Genomic DNA, 18,856 nt, shown 5'->3' with positions numbered 1-18,856 from the left:
ACTCTTGCATGGTGTTTGCTGTAGTACCTATACAATCCGCATATTTCCAAGTCTAGTCATGGGAATCGTAGCGTTTATTTCTCATTAGTCTTCTCATCAGCCGACAACCCAACAACATTCCGTATCGTGCCGAAGCTCAAACAGTCGCTGATGCGGTTGGCGCCGGAAAAGAGCATCACCAGACGCTCGACGCCGCATCCCCAACCACCAGTGGGGGGAAGGCCATAGTCGAGGGCCTTGACATAACTTTGGTCAAGCGGGGAAGCTTCCCACTCATCCTCTTCAACTTCAACGATCTCTGCGTTGGTTTCGGCGTCAGTATCTAAAGCCGCCGACTCTGCGAATCCTACAGTGCCGTCGGGTTTGTTCACGAGGCTGCGGTGGACGGCAAGTTTTCGTTTCTGCTCCTCCGGGTTGTTCTCCTCTTCGTACATGTTGGCAAGCTCCCGGCCGCCGATGAAGAGCTCTGCACGAGCAGATACTAGTTGATATGTCTTTGGGCAAAGGAAGCTCTTTGCGAGGGGCGACATGCAGGCAGGATGGTGCGTAATCAGGATAGGTTCCGTAAAGGACATGGGTTCCAGATACGTCGCGGCGAGTCGATCAAGGAGCTTTGGTAGAGACGTAGGCACCTCGCCAGGAATCTCAATCCCTGAAAGCTTCAGGATCGCGAGGAGTTCAGGAAGAGCGCCATCTTCCGCGGTGAGCTTCGGGAAGCGAATTCCAATGGCTTCCTCCAGAGCAGGGATGAACTCCACTTGCTTGAAAGGTCTGGTGAATTTGCTGAGGTCGATAGGTGGCAGGGTAGTAAGCTGTGTTGATATCAGCTCTTGGGAGTGTTTTGCAAGGCTATATATCAACTCCTCCGTCTCCTTGATGAGATCGGGCAGATTGGTATAGGCACTGTAGAATTCACACATTGTAAATTCGGGATTGTGAGTGGCATCGACACCTTCGTTTCGGAAGGCAGGGCCCATCTCGAAGACCTTGTCTACACCTCCGACGACAAGGCGCTTCAGCCATAATTCGGGCGCGATTCTGAGCGCAAGATCTTTGCCTCGGAACTCTGTGGCTCGGGTCACAAACGGCCGGGCGACCGCGCCACCGGCATTCTCAGCAAGAATTGGTGTTTGGAATTCAAGGAATCGTTTGGAGTGGAAGTGATCCCGGATCTGCTTCATGATCTCGGCCCGCAGCCTCAGGATGTCGACGACATCACGATTCACCAACATATCGACATGGCGCTCTTGCATTTTGGTCTTGGGATCCGTGAGCTTCTCGGGGACCTGCTCCATGGATGGGGACAGGAGCTCAGGCAGCTCTCGAGCCTCTAGCGAGAGCTGTCCGGTGTTTGTACGAGTGGCAACGCCAGTGACCGCTACCAATTAATTAGCCTCGGAAGAGACAGGCAAAGGAGCTCAATAGGCCTACATATATGGTCTCCAACTTGAATCAAGTTTTTAAGAAGGCGGAATTTATGAACACGCGACTCTTCCTCTGACGCAACTTTGCTCTTGTTGATCATGATCTGAACTTTTTGGAATTCGTTGGTAATGTCGAGGAAGATGAGCGAGCTTCCCACAACACGCTTCGACCGAATCCGCCCAGACAAAGTGACGGGTTCGTTCGAAAGATCATGTTGAGATTCCTGCAAGAACTCAGGGACGCTCTTCCTAATGGACGACGATTCTAATCGAGGATAAGCCTCGGGGTATAGCGGACTCTCGCTCTTTTGGTCCTCTTGCAGCTCCTTCTGGCGATGTCTCTTGAATGGCGAGACCACGTCATGCTCCTCCTGTTCCTCCTTGACAAACCTCGAAGATTCGTTAATCCGAATACCAGGCTTGGCGGACAGAGCGCGAGTCGATTGTCTGCTAGGAGCCCATCTCCATGGCACAGTTAGAAGTGCAGCTCTAGGGCCACAAGACCTTGAGCTACTATTCAACGCAGCGGACTGGCGTGCCAGTCTCATGCAGCTGGCGGACCTCATCTCTTCTGTTCAGAACGAATTAGCTTTTGCCATGACGTGGTAAGGGCTAAGTTCCAAGAAATGAATGATAATTCGTGAGGATCAGTAAATAGCAAGTTGTTTATCTCCAACAGCCGAAGCCGTTTCAATCGCAGCGGTTCTGAAGCGAGAATGCGTGTTCATCATGATGGGAAAGAAAGAATAATAGAAAATAAAAATAGAACTGTTACTTACAAACATAGCGACGGCACTGCACCATATGCCTCACGTGCAAATTCAATTGCAGGTATAGATGCAATGCTCATCCAAAGATCTGGAGTCCAGATGCTTTGTAGGATGCAAATTTGTGCCTCGTCCGGACAGTGTGGGCGATATTTATTTTCTTTTTTTTTTTCTCCAGCGCCGAGCTCCCCCGTAATTGGAGACACCCCGCCAAATGCATGACGCTCACTGGCTGAGCGCAACACCAACCGAAGGCCAGGCCAGGCTGAAATTTATTCCGACGCGCCGTTCCTTGTACCTCCAACCTCCCTCACAAGCGCGACGTTCCCACTAGAAACTAGACGCAACTTTTGGGCCATCTCGACCAATTGGCCGTTATCACAAGCATCGCAATCATGGCCCAGCAGCCTTTGCCCACGTCGGCGCAGCCAACCGACATTTACGGCGGAGGTGCGTTTGTAGTGACTGACACTGCCTTTCACAGGGCGAATCGAGCAAGACGGTTGAGCTAATGGTGTTGGAGTACAGATGAGGTCTCTGCCCTCGTTCTCGATCCCGGCTACTGCAACACGCGCGCAGGATTTGCCGGCGAAGATGTCCCCAAATCAATCCTGCCGTCCTTCTACGGCCACATCACCAGCGATCCCCCGCGAGACCTGTTTGGCGATGAGTGCATCATCCCGCGCGGCGACTTCGAGGTCCGCAACTACATGAACAAGGACAGCGTCGTGGAGGATTGGGATGTCGCCGCCAAGATGTGGGAGTTCATGCTGGTTAAGCGCCTGCAGCCCGAGAGACAGACACCTCCGTCCAAGAATGGATTGAACGACGACGTGAAAGACCAGGACGGCGAGGGCGATGTCGCGATGGAGGAAATTGAGGGTCAGGAAAAGCCTCTGGAGGAGTTCCCATTGCTGATGACAGAAGCTCCCTGGAACTCCCCCAAGGCGCGTGAAAAGGCCATTGAGCTCAGTATGGAGAGCTGGGGAACTCCGGCCTTTTGGTTGAGCCGGACACCTGTTCTGTCTGCCTTTGCTGCTGGCAAAGCGACTGCTCTTGTCATCGATATCGGTGGCGCAAACACCTCCGTCACAGCGATCCACGACGGCATGGTTCTCAAGAGATCTATCCAGCGATCACCCGCAGGTGGCCTGTGGCTGTCTTCGCAGATCCGCAACATGTGGGAAACTTCTGAGCCCAAGGTCGACTTGACCCCCACATTCATGGTTGAGAACAAGACTCCCGTGGATGCACTTGCTCCCGCCCAGGCACGACTACGCGAATTCCCATACAAGATTCATGACTCTTTCCGAGCGTTCGAAGAGGAGCGACTGCTGACCGAGTTCAAAGAGTCCGTTGTCGAGGTTTGGCGTGGTCCTGGACGGTATGGCGCCGCTGGGAACGAGGAGTACATCAAGTCACAACCCGGTCGCGTATTTGAGATGCCCGATGGCTACAACCAGATGTGGCGCGAGCAGCGATTCAAGGTGGCCGAGGGAATGTGGGATGAGAACGCCGGATACCCCGTTCCCGAGGCTGAGCGTCTCACCAAGGCTCAGACCATCCCTGAGCTTATCCGCTCTGCTCTCAACGCCATCGATGTTGATCTTCGAGGCAACCTTCTCGCCAATGTTGTCGTTACCGGTAGCACAAGCTTGATCAACGGCTTCAACGACCGACTCAACAATGAGCTGACGGCCATGTATCCCGGATTGAAGATCAAGATTCACGCGGCCGGTTTGTCGAGCGAGCGTAGATTCGGTGCCTGGATCGGTGGCAGCATTCTGGCCAGTCTGGGTACTTTCCACCAAATGTGGATATCCAAGAAGGAGTACGAGGAAAATGGGCCGGGCATTGTTGAGAAGCGATGCAAATAGAGGATAATTCCTAATCTTGGGGGCTATGTTTCTGGTGGAGGATAATGGCGTACGGAGTTGGAAGAGAGATGTTAATGCTATGTAACTACATGTATTTTGAGAGCAGGAGGATCCTGCAACTAAAACGATCAGACATCCCGAGGTATGCGTAGATCATAAAAAACTACTTTTTGCAACATGATGAATAATTGTCTATCTACCACGTAAATCAGAGGCGCATCACTTTGTTCATTATACTGCTTCAACTCAGGCTACATCAATATCAACTAGCAAAGCTGACCTTGACTTCGACTTCGTCCTTTAGTCCAGGCTCCAGCTTCATATCCGCCCAAGCTTTCTCGATGTCTACTTCAAGTACATGTTCATCGTTTTGCGAGACACGCACAGTCTCTACTGGAACCGCCTGATCCTGAAGCATAACGACAAAGTCTTCATTGAGGGTCAGACCGGGTAATGCAGAGATATAAACACCTAAAGGGGAATCACTGTTAGAAACTACGCTCCAACTTGGATGTACCTTGCTTCACTTACCGAAAACTCCCAAAGCCTTCAACTTGACATCAACCAACACTCTTCCGTTCTCCTTCAGGGCAACACTGCTGGCCTCGATGGCCACACCTCCGGTCATCTTGCTAATAAGCCCGAGATTCGCCACCCACATGTCTCCGTGTTTCTGACCTGTCAGAGGTACAGCGTGGAACGCTGTGAGAATCTCGTACCCTCGCACATCTAGAGATCCGGCGATGAGCGAAGTTGGGTCCCCAATGTTCATAGGCGTCGATGTCTTTCCTGATACATGGGCTCGTACAACATAATGCAGAGATGGGACTGTGCCTGGGAAGCAGGAAAGGGGTATGAGTTCGGTGAGGGGGCGTGCTGAGATGTTGAATATGGCAACCATGGATGTGCCAGTCTCCGATGCTCCTACATGAAGTTAGTGAAACAAATTCAGCCAGTTTGGATATATCTCACATACCATGATAGCTGCCAACCTTGAGGAGCAAATCGTCATCATAGCCAATATAAGGATAAATGGACTTTCCTAGAACACTTGGTCGGAAGATGACAGTTTTCCCCTTGGGAGTCACACCCGTCATTTGCTTTATTAGGTCAATGTTGTGCTCCCCAGGTACATCTGTTATATAAATCGGCCCTCCACTAACACATCTCGCGGCAGCGTGAAAACCAGAGTAATCATGCACCGTTTGAAACATATCCCAATCAGGAAGAACGTTCAAATACTCCATAAAAATACTGTTGTAGGCATTTGTCCACACATGCCAAGGGTGAGACGAGGGAATTTGCGGGAAGAAGTCATCCGAATTGCGAACAAGCAAAGCAGGCCGATTTGGCAGCATCTGAGAATTGAACAGCGCCTGTGGGATCTGCGACATGCATGAAATAGCCTTGACACTGAAGTAGCGAAGAGAAGTGAGATTCCACGTATCCAGATATGTGTTGATGAGCTCGCGTCTGACGGAAGCGCTGAGCCACATGTCAACCATGAACTGCGCGTCTGTTTTGACGCCATCAACACCAGCATCGGAGAGAAATTTGTAAAAGTCTTCATAGAATTGGGGAACGTCTTCCTTGGCAATTACCGTCATCTTGCCGCCAAGTGGTAGATTGCGTCGTTTAGCTTCCTCGCGAACCACTTCAACTGTCTTGTATTTCTTGGCGAGCTTCCCATCAGGTGAGATACCGCCCCAGTATCCTAACAATGCATGCCAAACCGCAATGTGTTGGATATTTGGGCTTCTCTGTCGGATTTTCGTGATGGCTGCCTTGAGGCCGTTTGGAAAGCCTTGTGGTTCGGCCTCAAAATCGACCCATCCGTATTGAAACTGACTAGGACCTTGGTAGTCAATCGACTGCCAGTTGTCATCAATTATCAGAGACGTGATGTTTATGTTGTGCTTTTCCAGTTTGTCAATTGCGTCAAGGATCTTTCCCTCAGTGAGCCTTTGACCAAGTGCATTCCATGTGCCTGAGAGCTATTAGCCTATGTTGTACGAAAAGGAGGGAAGAATTGGATGAACAAACAGAAGCCAAGCCCATCATACCAGTTTTCGAGCCACTCTGGCCGAACTGCATCAGCAAGAGTCTTTAATTCGGTCTCCAGAGCTTGGTTTGTGCTCCGTGCCCTCATAACAAGGGTCCTTGCGTGGTACATCACGGCAGCAACGGCTCTTTCGAAGTCGTTTCCCTCGGACACGAGAATAACAACCTTCTCATCTGTAAGTGAGTCGTTTCGCACATTTACCGAGACAGCGCCACTGGGAGTGTGTTGGAAAACTGGCACTAAATCATTTATACCAGAGACAGCGAGAAGAACCATGTTTCTGCCTTCTGGGCTCTGGAAAGCCAACAGTATTGCATCTTTATCAAGCGAGAAGTGTGTCTTTCCATGGCGTGGTGCTAACCAAGGAGACCAAAGTCGAACAATAGCAAACCACCTAAAACTCCGGGTTAGGCACTGCTATATCATTGCCAAATGGTGAGGAAATAGTTCGAAGAAAAGACTTGTCACTACTAACCTAAGAAAAGAACCCCAAGGTGTTCCCAGCTCAACATCAGTGTACGAAGATAAATCGTTTTCTCCGGGAGGTACTGCAGTCTCAAGAGTCCATAGTTGAGTTTTTGGTGCTTGGCTCATGCGAGATGTAACCTTCCACGCCGGATCAAGTCCATAAATAAGGTCGGTCAAATTGTCAGACTCGGTGGGAGCGGGAAGTAGCACAATGTGGCCATCCTCCACCCCTTGCTCATCACGGATCCATCTCCAGGGGTCATTGACATTGGGGCGAAACTTGATAGTAAATTGTAAAGACTTATTAAAAGACAACTTTGTTGCAAAGTATATCCTAGAGACGCCTTCTGAATCGATATGGAGAGCTTGAGGCGCATCGGCGCTCTTTATCCTAGGTATTTCACCGTCGGTCCAGTCTTCTCCATCAATAGAATGCCAGAGAGAAAGTTCCCAGCTCTCTTCAGCTCGAAACTTTGGTATCTCCAATAAAGCAGTGAATGAGACGCCGTCAGAGCTTTCCACTGGCGTTACCTGGCTCAAAGGTGGGTAGCTTTGGATCAGCGCCTTCATGTTTTCGGCCACAGGAGCTGGTTCAGGTTTTTGCTTTGGTATGTAAAGGGTCTTGAAGTCGTTTGCAAAGTCATATGTTTCAGGCGCCATTGAGATTGTTCTACGCAAATAACAGAAGATTAGTTGATGAGCTGGGTGAAGGTACGCTTGCTTCCTGTTGTTGGGAGAAACAGGTCGCGGTCAAATGAGGATGATTAAGGTGAGACGAGTAAATGGTAAAATTCTATATTCAGGAGAGAGATTTCACAAGTCTTAACGACTATTAGAGAAGAGAGATATAAGTGTTGGGCATAGGAGAGTGAGATGCATGCAGTGAGGAAACACTAACAGTGACGATGGCTTCCCCGCAAGAAACAGCAAGGAGGCCTTAAGGAGGGGCGGAGAGAGGGGTGAAGAAGTGCAATAGAAACCTCTGAACTTATCGCATTAGAAGTAGGCTGGATGATGACAGAGTCTATTTGGTCATTCCCTCTATGACTTGTGCAACCTATACTTTAATTCCATAAGGCACTATCGTGCCATTAGGTATCAATACCTATGTCGAATGCGATTCTACAGGTACATGTACGCAAGCCCGTGTAGGCATTGAAGTGGACATTTTTTAACAGAAGATGAACATTTATTGTTTAAAAGTCACTATTTTCTACTATTCCTACTGTTGATAAATTAGTCTGAAATTCGTAGTTTATTATTTCACTGTCCGATTTTAACCCCATTGTGTATGATTGTGTACTTTGTACGGAGTATCTTCGTGAATACGTGCATTCTTCAAGTGTGGAGCAGACTCGGATGATGCTGTTAGTAAATTCCCGCTCGTGATTGGCCAGCTGCTTCGGTGTGGTCGGGCATCGGAGCTGGTCGGAATGACTAAGCAGGCCGAAACCTCGAAACTAAGGCCACAACCCGCTCAGTAAAGCTTCTTGCCGAGCAGTGGAAAGATTTCATCAAACCGCTCAATTGACCATTAATCCCCCAAACCTCCGCCATGGCGTCCCGCAGATTAGCTTTGAACTTGTCGCAAGGCCTGCGAGCCCGTTCGGGCTTCTCAGCCGCCGGATCTCTGCGACGAGGCTTTGCTACGCCCTCGACCGTGGGCAAGACCCAGACGACGACTCTCAAGAACGGCTTGACCGTGAGCGCCAACTCCGAGGGCCAATTGGCCGTGTATCGTGATCATGAACACCCGTCTTGCTAACGTACGAACACCAGGTCGCCACTGAGTACTCACCATGGGCTCAGACTTCCACTGTCGGCATGTGGATTGACGCTGGTTCCCGCGCTGAGACCAACGAGACCAACGGCACTGCCCACTTCCTCGAGCACCTGGCCTTCAAGGTGGGATGTCCCGATATGGCATCATAAGAGCCCGGAAAGGCTGACAATTGTTTCAAGGGTACCGCAAAGCGATCGCAGCATCAATTGGAGCTCGAGATTGAGAACATGGGTGGCCACCTGAACGCCTACACCTCGGTTGGTCTTATTTTTCCTCACTCGCAATAAGCGCATCGAGAAAAAAAAAATCGAACCACTAACACGACTATCAGCGCGAGAACACCGTCTACTTCGCCAAAGCCTTCAACTCCGATGTCCCTCAGACCGTCGACATCCTGTCCGATATCCTGCAAAACTCCAAGCTCGAGCCTTCCGCCATCGAGCGCGAGCGCGACGTCATTCTCCGAGAGTCCGAGGAGGTTGAGAAGCAGGTTGAGGAGGTTGTTTTCGATCACCTGCACGCCACTGCTTTCCAGCACCAGCCTCTTGGCCGCACCATTCTTGGACCCCGCCAGAACATCCGTGACATTACCCGTACCGAGCTCACCAACTACATCAAGAACAACTACACTGCCGATCGCATGGTTCTCGCTGCTGCCGGTGGCGTTCCCCACGAGCAGCTGGTTGAGCTTGCTGAGAAGCACTTCTCCGGTCTTGCCAGCCAGGGTCCCCAGACTGAGGCCTACCTCCTGTCCAAGCAGAAGGCTGACTTCGTTGGCTCTGATGTCCGTGTCCGTGACGACACCATGGCCACTGCCAACGTTGCCATCGCTGTTGAGGGTGTTAGCTGGAACTCTGAGGACTACTACACTGCTCTCGTCGCTCAGGCCATTGTTGGCAACTACGACAAGGCCATGGGTAACGCCCCTCACCAGGGCAGCAAGCTGAGCGGCTACGTCCACAAGCATGAGCTGGCCAACAGCTTCATGAGCTTCTCCACCAGCTACAGCGACACTGGGTAAGTTTAAAGCAGCAGCCGAACGAGAAAAGGTGATAAACTAACTGCCTCGATAGTCTCTGGGGTATCTACCTCGTCACTGACAACACCACCCGCCTGGACGACCTTGTCCACTTCTCCATCCGCGAGTGGATGCGTCTCTGCACCAACGTCAGCCAAGCCGAGGTCGAGCGCGCCAAGGCCCAGCTGAAGGCCTCTATCCTGCTGTCCCTGGATGGCACCACCGCTGTTGCCGAGGATATCGGTCGCCAGCTGATCACCACTGGCCGCCGTGCCAGCCCCGGCGAGATCGAGCGCAAGATCGATGCCATCACCGACAAGGATGTCACCGACTTTGCTAACCGATACCTGTGGGACAAGGACATCGCCATCAGCGCCGTTGGCAAGATTGAGGGTCTGTTCGATTACCAGCGACTGAGGAACACCATGAAGCCTAAGTTCTAAGGGTAGAGTGGACACAAAACCGAAGAAGGGGGAGGAGGAATTGTCTAAAAAAAAAGCAAAGACCCGGGTATAGAGTGTATGAGATACCGTTTTACAGGCCTAGTGTACCATAAATTTCCCACATTATTAAAACCAGGTGCTGTGCGCGCAGAGATGCATGTGATGAAGGTTTTGTTTCCGTCTGGACAATGGCGCAGCTTCTAGATCCTAATTGTTAATAAGACGAAGCTACCAGTGGCTATATGCAACGATGAACGGCTCGCATTCACCTATAAGTAAATCAGGCATGCTGCTACGTTTTTGCAAGTTGGCATATGCTTCATAGAGCCAGGCAAGTAATCATCCTCTTATTATGAGGCGGATCGATATATATACTACCAGGTATATATAGAGAGAGGGGGATGTAACCCCTCTACACATCTTGCAATCCTTTCTTCCAACGCCTAAAACGCCTAGCATCAAACAATCCTGGCAAAAGATCCAAGGTTCAGAGCCATCCGATGAAAATGCAGTACTGACTGGAGTTAACGTTGTCTAGCTCTCCTCAGCCATCTCTGCATCCACATCGTCACCAAAGACATCATCTACCGTCCCTCCTTCAACGCCATCACCACCGATATCTTCAGGGTCCGGTCCTTCAATGCCCTCCATGGCATCGCCTTGCTGAGAAGCTGAGCTCTCCTCGTCCTCATCCATATCATCTTCGTCCCACATGTCCTTGAGTCCCCAGCTGGTCCCACTGAGAACAAATCTTTCGCTTGGCAGCCGAACACCCCATTCGTTTGGCACAATCTTTGGCAGAGCAATCTTGTTTCGCTCTCGTGCCAACTCCTGCATGTACTCTTTGCTGATGCCGCCTCCACTGCTTCCTCCGCGGAATTGATAGCCTAGGCGGGCAGCGATGGCAACCTTGACGGCATTTGCACTAACGCTGGCATCGCCTGACGGGGCGGCAGTGGCACCTGCGCCAGAAGCTGAGGGCTTGGATCCAGCCTGTGTCACATACGGATCGCCGGAGAGGTGCAGTGCGTCGCTGAGGACGGAGGAGGTATGTCGGTAGGCAAAGTCCAGGAGCAGGAGGGGCACTCTCTGCTCATAAGATGTGACTCCCTGTGAGGTGAGCAGAAGCTCGACGAGGCGTGCGTCGCGCGGTTTGGGTGCGGCGGAAGGTGGTTGGTGTGTCGAAGGCTGTGGGGGTTGAGAAGAAGAAGCGGCCGGGGGTTGGCTTGTGGTCGTAGTTTGAGTATTGGGAATTGTTTGAGATGTGTTGGCGGACGAAGCTGTCACGCCATTTGTCTGAGGCTGACTCGAAGACATGGTCGGAAATGGTATCGGAATAGAGCGAGGGAAGAGTTATGCGATCTGCCGACTAGAATGAGAGCTGGAGCTGGCCGATATAAAGTGATTATGCGGCGACAAAGATCCAGTGCGGGCTCGAGCAGCAAGGGATATCGGGAAGCTTGTTATTAAAATAATCTTCTCCCTGGGTATCAAGACGGCAACACATATAAGAACAACGAAGAAATCAACTTGCGACTCTGCAATGCATCTCGCGAGCTGTATCTAAAGAATCGCAGCCGAGCAATTGGATGGTTCGCGGTCGGTCGCGGTGCAATACAGTCGCTCTCGGACCATTGTTAATCCGGCAGCGCATTTGCTGTGCTCGGCGTGCACAGACCACACCTTAAATTCAGCCCAATGGCAGCGTCGCAATTCAGTGGATGTGACGGGCTGTAATCGCCGCGCCTGCAGTGGCCTTGGAGGGGCTCGAGGCTCTGGAAAAAAAAGATTCAGCGCACGCTTGCAGCAGAACAGCTGGTGGCGACCCCACCAAAAAATTGAACTGCCGCCGATTCAGGTGCCGGTCCCAGTCATTCGAGTTGTTTTTCAGACGATAGGCTTGACTCATTGATAGCAAGGCTCGGGATCATATTTCTCTTGATTCTCTGCCTCTATTAATTCCCCCAATTCACCAATTCACATCTCCTGTCGTTGCTGTGCTGCAATCGACATCGCCATCCCACTCTGCCCCTCATGGAAACGGTGCTTCCCCTGCCGTTCCTTGTCAGTGTGGCCATTCCTCCGGGATTGGCCAACCTCGACGGTCTCAACCGCGAAGAGGTTTCCATCCTCGCCAGCCCGTTCCTCGAGGCGACTCCCAAGATCCTGGAAAAGCTCTCTCGATTTTTCAGCCGCCACAGCTCCGAATTCCACGCCCACATCGATGCCACGTCCCTCCAATCCACAGACGATGTGTATGCGCTGCTTGACGGCGGGGCACGCACGGCATTCGTTGCGCCAGAGTCGCTCTCGCAATATGCCGAGCTTGGAGCGAGAGTCCTGCCCGCTGTTTCGAAGCTCGATCTGTCTGCTGCTTCCGAGCACGGCCTCCTGATCAAGGACTTTGACCCCACAGCTGCCAATGTCGACAAGTTTGCCGAAGAGGCCCGAGCCAAGAAGCTCAAGGTTCTCTATCTGAAGCCGGTGCCGGAAGTCGCTCTCGAACAGTTCATCCAGGTTGCCCAGCAGTGCAACGCGATTCCGATCCTGCCCTCAACCGGACTGACAACCGATAAGTCCGACGGTAGCAAGCTTCTGCTTTCCAAGGTCATTGCGACATACTGGAAGTCGGATCGCGCCGATGGCCTCATCCCCACGGTGGTTACTGACGTCTACGGGATTGCGCTTGGATTGGCTTACACAAGCGAGGAGAGCATTCTGGAGGCTTTGCGGACTCAGACGGGCGTTTACCAGAGCCGTAAACGAGGACTGTGGATCAAGGGAGCTACCTCTGGCGACACACAAGAGCTGGTCCGCATCGCATTGGACTGCGACAATGACACACTCAAGTTCGTTGTGCAGCAAAAAGGCCGATTCTGCCACCTTGAGCAATTCGGCTGCTTTGGTGAATTGACGGGTATTGCAAGACTGGAGCAAACTCTCAAGTCAAGGAAAGAATCTGCTCCTGCTGGCTCATACACTGCCAGACTATTCTCCGATGAGAAGCTTTTGAGGGCAAAGATCATGGAAGAGGCTGAGGAGCTATGCGATGCCAAGACTCCCCAGGAAATTGCATTCGAGGCCGCTGATTTGATTTATTTCGCTCTTACAAGGGCTGTCGGCGCTGGCGTGAGTGTGGCTGATATCGCCGCCAGTCTGAACGCAAAGGGCTTAAAGGTCAAGAGGAGGACGGGTGATGCCAAGGGCAAATGGGCCGAAAAAGAAGGCATCAAACCGTCTGCTCCCGCTGCGTCGGCCAAGCCTGTCGAAGCCGAAAAGCCAAAGAGTGATCGGATTCTCATGCAGAGAATCGACTCTGCCAACGCTACTGAGGCAGAGCTGCTCGAGACTCTGAAGCGACCTTCACAAAAGTCTCCCGATGCTATTCTGAAGATTGTTACCCCCATTATCGACGATGTGCGCACAAACGGAGACAAGGCTGTTCTCTCTTACACTCACAAGTTTGAGAAGGCCACTTCCCTTACATCTCCAGTTCTCAAGGCTCCTTTCCCCAAGGAGCTGATGGAGCTCTCTCCCGAGACTACCAAGGCGATTGATACCTCTTTTGAGAACATCCGAAAGTTCCACGCCGCCCAGAAGGACGACAAGACTCTCCAGGTCGAGACTATGCCTGGCGTTGTCTGCAGCCGCTTCTCAAGACCGATTGAGCGTGTTGGTCTCTATGTCCCTGGCGGTACTGCCGTTCTGCCCAGCACAGCTCTCATGCTCGGTGTCCCTGCCATGGTCGCCGGCTGCAAGAAGATTGTCCTGGCCTCCCCCCCTCGTGCTGACGGCAGTGTGACTCCTGAGATTGTCTATGCCGCTCACAAGGTCGGCGCCGAGAGCATCGTTCTCGCCGGTGGAGCCCAGGCCGTTGCCGCCATGGCCTACGGCACGGAAAGTGTCAGCAAGGTTGACAAGATTCTCGGCCCCGGTAACCAGTTCGTCACCGCGGCCAAGATGCACGTCAGCAACGATACCAATGCGGGAGTGAGCATCGACATGCCTGCTGGTCCTTCCGAAGTCCTGGTGATCGCCGACAAGGATGCCAATCCCGCTTTTGTGGCTTCGGATCTGCTTTCTCAGGCTGAGCACGGTGTTGACAGTCAAGTGATCTTGATTGCTGTTGATCTTACAGAGGAGCAGCTCAAGGCTATTGAGGACGAAGTTCACAACCAGGCCATTGCCCTGCCTAGAGTAGACATTGTGCGCGGTTCCATTGCTCACTCCGTCTCTGTCCTCGTCAAGACCATCGACGAGGCCATGCGCATCAGCAACGAATATGCACCGGAGCATCTGATTCTGCAGATCAAGGATGCCGCCAAGGTTGTCGACCTCGTCATGAACGCCGGCAGTGTCTTCATTGGTGAATGGACACCCGAGAGTGTTGGAGATTACTCTGCTGGTGTAAACCACTCACTCCGTAAGTCAATAATTTCCTTAGTTCCCTTTTCAGGGTTCACCCTCCTTTGCCATATCATTGTGCTAACTAGCTATATAGCAACATACGGGTTCGCCAAGCAGTACTCAGGCGTCAACCTCGGATCATTCCAGAAGCACATCACCAGCTCCAACCTGACAGCTGAGGGTCTTCGCAACGTGGGCGGAGCAGTCATGCAGCTGGCCAAGGTCGAGGAGCTGGAAGCTCACAGGAGAGCGGTGGAGATTCGTATCAAGCACATGGATGGGCAAAAGTAAACTGGGGGAGGATATATCCGGGAAATGGGTCTGTAAAATTAGCAGGGAAAATATGAGGCAAGAATATTATGAGAACAGAGTAAAAAAAAATATACTATTGGATATTTATTTTGATAATTTTTTTTATATCTATGGTGATATGATGATTGCTTGATGCCGATATTCTATAATAACTCGAAATTCAAATGGACGAACAACTTCAGTAAAACAACATCCCGTCGAAACAAAACTCGCTACAACCCAGCCCAGAAAAGCTGATGCAAGAAAAAAGAACTTTTTCTGCTGGCCCTTGCTTTTGTTTTGCACAACTACCGTTGAGATGAAAAACTCCCCCTATCAGATTCCATGATGCCAAAAACGCCTCGCTATGTAATGCCCTAATTTGCAATATAATGTGAAAACCCCTAGCAAACCTTCGTTTCTGCTCTAAATGCGTCGCCATACTCTCCTCCCCCTTTGCTCCTTTTACAGTGTAATCAAGACGGAAAACGGCGTGAAACTGCGCAGAGCTGAAAATCCGAATCTTCGAAAAGACGTCGATGGTAAAACAAAAACTGATGAACCCAATCGCTTGAATCGTTCCAAAAAGAATATGAAGCGAGGGAGGGAAAACTGAAAGAAAAAAACGAGCCAAAACAAAAAAGGCCCTCGTTACGACGGCGTGGGTGTTCGGATCTCGACGGGTACCTCGACAGCTGGCAGGTCGTGCTCCTGCTCGACGGCGCCGGAAATATTCTATAGAAATCCTTCTTTTAGCTTTGTTTGTTCTTTTTCTTCTTCTTCTTCCTCTTCTGTATTTCTTCAATTCATCGCCTTCTCTTCCATGGATAAGTGACTGACCCCAGTGATTATCTCGGCTGGGACATCTTCCACCACCCGGGTTTCATCGTCCGATGCCTCGGCATCTTCATCTTCGTAATTCTCCTCGTCGTCGGCATAATCATTCTCGATGCTCTCGAGAATGTCGTCGCCCTCGTAGTCCTCGTGCGAGATGTAGCTGTCTGCGAGCCCTTCGCCAACCTCTTCATCGTCTTCTTCTTCCTCCTCCTCTTCCTCTTCATCATCCCCCTCCTCATCAGTGTAAGTGCTACCCTGGTCATCATCGTCGCTATCGCTAGCCGAGAAATCATCAATCTGGAGGGGGTCATCTCTCCAGTACATGAAGTCGGTGTAATCCTCCCCGCCACCCCTGACCAGGGTATCGACAGGGGGGAAATAGTGGTCCACAACCTCATTAATATTGACATAGGTCATCTTGAGTTTGTTAAGACTCAGGAGGTCAAGCGATACTTCTGAGTTGGAGTTGATGGTGAAGATGCGGGTTCGCGGTACATCCACCGTTCGGTAGGAAATTTGGTCTGTGAGACGGTTGCCAAACCCGGCGTAGAAAGGACCACCGTCGGGTCCATACAGGTTTCGAATGTCCCGTAGGGTTGCCATCTTGAACACGTGAGGCTTTCGTAGATAGACCTCGCGACGCAGCGCAGCCATGGTTCGATCGGGAGACAGAATGGTTGGGCCGTGGGGCATTTTGAAGCCCTCCTGGACAATGTTGTTCAGATAGGCCCGAGTCGTGTCGGCCTGTCCGACGGAGCGACTCGTCAGGTACATGATGTTGTATCCGTTCAGGGCAATATCGCTATAGAGCTTTGCGATGCCAGAGTGAGTCCAGTCTCGGCCAATCATGTTGAGCACATGACCAAGGGCATCCGACTTGGTGATGGTGCCGTCAATATCCGAAATGACCACGGGCGTATCGTGCTTCCACAGATACAGGTTGGCCGCGCACGTTGCTCGGTTGACTGTGAAGCTCATCGAGTTCTCTCCGTACTTTAGGCTCATGTCCTTCAACTGATCGCTAGTCAATCGAAGGGTCTTGGCGTAGCTCTTGGGGGGCTGAAGGGAGCCGGTCGGGCTTCGAGGGGGCGTGTGCATGCCGCCAGGACCAGCATCAGACTCTGAACGCCGGTGAGAAGGAATGTGTGGTGCGGTGGTAAGATCGCTGCCATCACTTTGGTAGCCCGGATCCGATATGGCGTCGGCAGCAACCGCACGGCGGTGTGCTTGCAATGACGACTCAATAGTCTTGTTCATAGCGGCCTGCTTGGCGTCTTCGCTACTGTAGACCCAAAGGTTGCCCTCTTCATCAAACCCAAACAAGGCTCCGATATCATAGTTGCCGTCCATTTCCTCAGAAAGAATGTTGCGTGCAAGGACTTCAGCACGAAGCATGTCTTCCTCGTTGCTCTTGAAGCCCGTCATGTCTAGCATAAGATCTCCCGTCTCGGTAATGTGAGTTGGAATGTTGACCGCAGACAGTCCCTTGGATAACGCCCTAGCGCGTGCAATAGCCTCCGTGGGTCCAAGGATCGGAGGGCTATGTGACCTTTCAGACTCGGAAGGGCTTTCGTTGTCCGAAATGGCTTCGTCATGATGTCGTGTCGTTTTTCTCAAGATGTCGTCGCTGTGAGGTCGGTCAAAGGCTTGGCGCCAGTCACCGCCAGGGCCAGGATGTGAGCTTGAGAGTGGAGGTGAGGACGATAGAGGCGTAATCATGCCTGTGACTATAATGAGCAATGAATCCTCACAATTTAGACATGGCTAGCAAAGGAGAGCAAAAGACGTACCGTTCTCATCAGGCTGGATAATGGCGGGTGACGGGCGACGGGCCTTTGCTGGCTCTCCGTCAAGCTCTAGAGTATCCGGCTCTTGCAGGGCTCCCGAGGCATCTGCCGGTCCAAAAGGCGGGCTGCTTGCCGGAGAAACCAGCGGGGATGTTTGCATAGATTCCGGGATAGAATCAGAAGTCTCAAAGACAAAGAAGGCCTCGCCGCCCTCGCCCAGCTTCATGGAGTAGGGCTGCTTGGTGCCATTGATGCGGAACTCGACCTTCTTCTCGTACGGGCGCAGGAGCGAAAACTTGCCAAAGCGGACATGGAAGGGCGAGCAAGCCAAGGTGCCGTCATCGCGCTCGACGACAATCACGTCAATGGCACCGCTGAGAGTGGCCGGGTTGATGGAATTCCAGGCCGTGGAAACCGAGTCGCTGAGGTTTCGCACGTACTGCATCGTGCCGACTTGCTAACGGATCGATCCGCCACAAACACTATTTGTTTCCTGTACCTGTACTTTGCGCAACACGTTCCGAGAGGACGACGGGACAATTGGGCGAGCTGCCTGGCCTGCAGGTCTCTTTGGGCACTCGGTTGACTTTGTATGAAATAGCAAACGGAGGGCAAACGGAGAAGAATTGGGGGACCCTTGCACGGGTGGATCTTTGTTGGGATGCCCGGTGGTGACGTCGGTTTCAGACGGCGCGCTTCCCTGGCATGTGAAATTATGGACACTTTTGGGCGATGCGTCGGCGGTCCGTCACCAGAAATGCACGCAATGGCCGCTGAAACATGCGCCGCAGATCGAGAGGATCGTGAGGTTTAAGCCGGCGAGGAAGGGCAAACCGCGATATAATAATACACATATACACATATAAGAATTCCCCGGGGAAAAGGTGGCAAAGCGGGCCTCCAATTGTTGAGAACGTGCTGCTTGTCCGTTGATCCAACAAGCTGCGCTTCGGCTGCAGGCACATGATCCAAGGCTTGGGCGAAATTCATCCGTTTGACAAGCGCTGTGGGGGGCGTGCCCGGCAAGGACCAAGTACAGGGTACCTGCGCTGTACTCTCCGTTCCGGGTTTGACTCGCTCCGTTGGCACCTCCAGCAGCCCTTCAGGAGGTTTACCGCAGTAGGCAGGCCGCTGACGGGGGGCAAGGGGGGAGCGAGATTTGGCATCGCTAGCAGCCCTGAAGCCCCATGGAAGGCCCTTGGAAAAGGCGGAACATCGCGCGGCGAATCCGGGGTTACCCCCAAGTACTGGGAACTTGGCGTTGCCGAACCACGGCCCATCATGTGCTCAACCATTTCCATGGGACATCAGGCGAGAAAATTGCAAAAGAACAACGTAATAGTTCGCGGAATAAAGCAACACCCCCAACAAGCCGAGGCTCCAGGCTTCCATTGGCCTTTTGCCTCTTTGATGACTGGCTTCACACGCTCACACTGAAGGATTCTAGCGGCTATTCTCGTGCAAGCATCCGTGACGGGGCCATTCCGTATTACGAGGAGGCTCACCTGACAGACCAAGCATGCCAGAGATGAGTCGTCGAGCCGGGGCCTGATCCTTTGCTTGCCAAACTTGTTGCCCCCAAACACCGCCCTTGTGGTTATCGACTACGAGCAGTAGGGCTCAGATCGTAGATGGCTGGAGCCTGGATTTTGCGGGTGACTCCAAGGAGGTCTGCCAATATCATCAGCTTAC

At 52.0% G+C, this 18,856-nt stretch overlaps 7 protein-coding genes across 7 annotated transcripts; 3 read left to right on the top strand and 4 right to left on the bottom strand.

Moving 5' to 3' along the window:
- Window positions 1-74: 74 nt before the first annotated feature.
- T069G_03830 (tRNA synthetases class II (D, K and n) domain-containing protein) lies at window positions 75-1,990 on the bottom strand (the record flags this gene model as incomplete). Its single annotated transcript, XM_056171040.1, has 2 exons — window positions 75-1,378; window positions 1,432-1,990. The coding sequence occupies 2 exons, from the start codon at window positions 1,988-1,990 to the stop codon at window positions 75-77; spliced, it is 1,863 nt and encodes a 620-aa protein (XP_056031932.1).
- A 596-nt stretch (window positions 1,991-2,586) lies between these two features.
- Window positions 2,587-4,068, top strand: T069G_03829 (actin domain-containing protein; the record flags this gene model as incomplete). The annotated part of the gene is made up of 2 exons (XM_056171039.1): window positions 2,587-2,641; window positions 2,720-4,068. 2 exons carry the CDS (start codon window positions 2,587-2,589, stop codon window positions 4,066-4,068), a joined length of 1,404 nt encoding a protein of 467 aa, XP_056031931.1.
- Window positions 4,069-4,330: 262 nt separating this feature from the next.
- Window positions 4,331-7,258, bottom strand: T069G_03828 (raffinose synthase or seed imbibition protein sip1 domain-containing protein; the record flags this gene model as incomplete). The annotated part of the gene is made up of 6 exons (XM_056171038.1): window positions 4,331-4,539; window positions 4,600-4,992; window positions 5,045-5,168; window positions 5,232-6,055; window positions 6,112-6,524; window positions 6,606-7,258. 6 exons carry the CDS (start codon window positions 7,256-7,258, stop codon window positions 4,331-4,333), a joined length of 2,616 nt encoding a protein of 871 aa, XP_056031930.1.
- Window positions 7,259-8,153: 895 nt separating this feature from the next.
- On the top strand, window positions 8,154-9,842 carry T069G_03827 (insulinase (Peptidase family m16) domain-containing protein; the record flags this gene model as incomplete). Its single annotated transcript, XM_056171037.1, has 5 exons — window positions 8,154-8,300; window positions 8,378-8,503; window positions 8,561-8,638; window positions 8,713-9,398; window positions 9,455-9,842. The coding sequence occupies 5 exons, from the start codon at window positions 8,154-8,156 to the stop codon at window positions 9,840-9,842; spliced, it is 1,425 nt and encodes a 474-aa protein (XP_056031929.1).
- Window positions 9,843-10,376: 534 nt separating this feature from the next.
- On the bottom strand, window positions 10,377-11,159 carry T069G_03826 (transcription initiation factor IID, 31kD subunit domain-containing protein; the record flags this gene model as incomplete). The annotated part of the gene is made up of 1 exon (XM_056171036.1): window positions 10,377-11,159. One exon carries the CDS (start codon window positions 11,157-11,159, stop codon window positions 10,377-10,379), a length of 783 nt encoding a protein of 260 aa, XP_056031928.1.
- Window positions 11,160-11,876: 717 nt separating this feature from the next.
- Window positions 11,877-14,540, top strand: T069G_03825 (histidinol dehydrogenase domain-containing protein; the record flags this gene model as incomplete). Its single annotated transcript, XM_056171035.1, has 2 exons — window positions 11,877-14,265; window positions 14,344-14,540. The coding sequence occupies 2 exons, from the start codon at window positions 11,877-11,879 to the stop codon at window positions 14,538-14,540; spliced, it is 2,586 nt and encodes an 861-aa protein (XP_056031927.1).
- Window positions 14,541-15,191: 651 nt separating this feature from the next.
- On the bottom strand, window positions 15,192-17,609 carry T069G_03824 (LNS2 (Lipin/Ned1/Smp2) domain-containing protein; the record flags this gene model as incomplete). The annotated part of the gene is made up of 5 exons (XM_056171034.1): window positions 15,192-15,275; window positions 15,381-15,674; window positions 15,735-16,498; window positions 16,553-17,104; window positions 17,168-17,609. 5 exons carry the CDS (start codon window positions 17,607-17,609, stop codon window positions 15,192-15,194), a joined length of 2,136 nt encoding a protein of 711 aa, XP_056031926.1.
- Between the last annotated feature and the right edge of the window lie 1,247 nt (window positions 17,610-18,856).

Source organism: Trichoderma breve, chromosome 2 (genome assembly GCF_028502605.1).
Source record: "Trichoderma breve strain T069 chromosome 2, whole genome shotgun sequence".
In the NCBI taxonomy this organism is placed as follows: Eukaryota; Fungi; Ascomycota; class Sordariomycetes; order Hypocreales; family Hypocreaceae; genus Trichoderma; species Trichoderma breve.
Note: the sequence above shows the minus strand (reverse complement) of the source record. Positions and strands in the feature narration are given on the sequence as shown.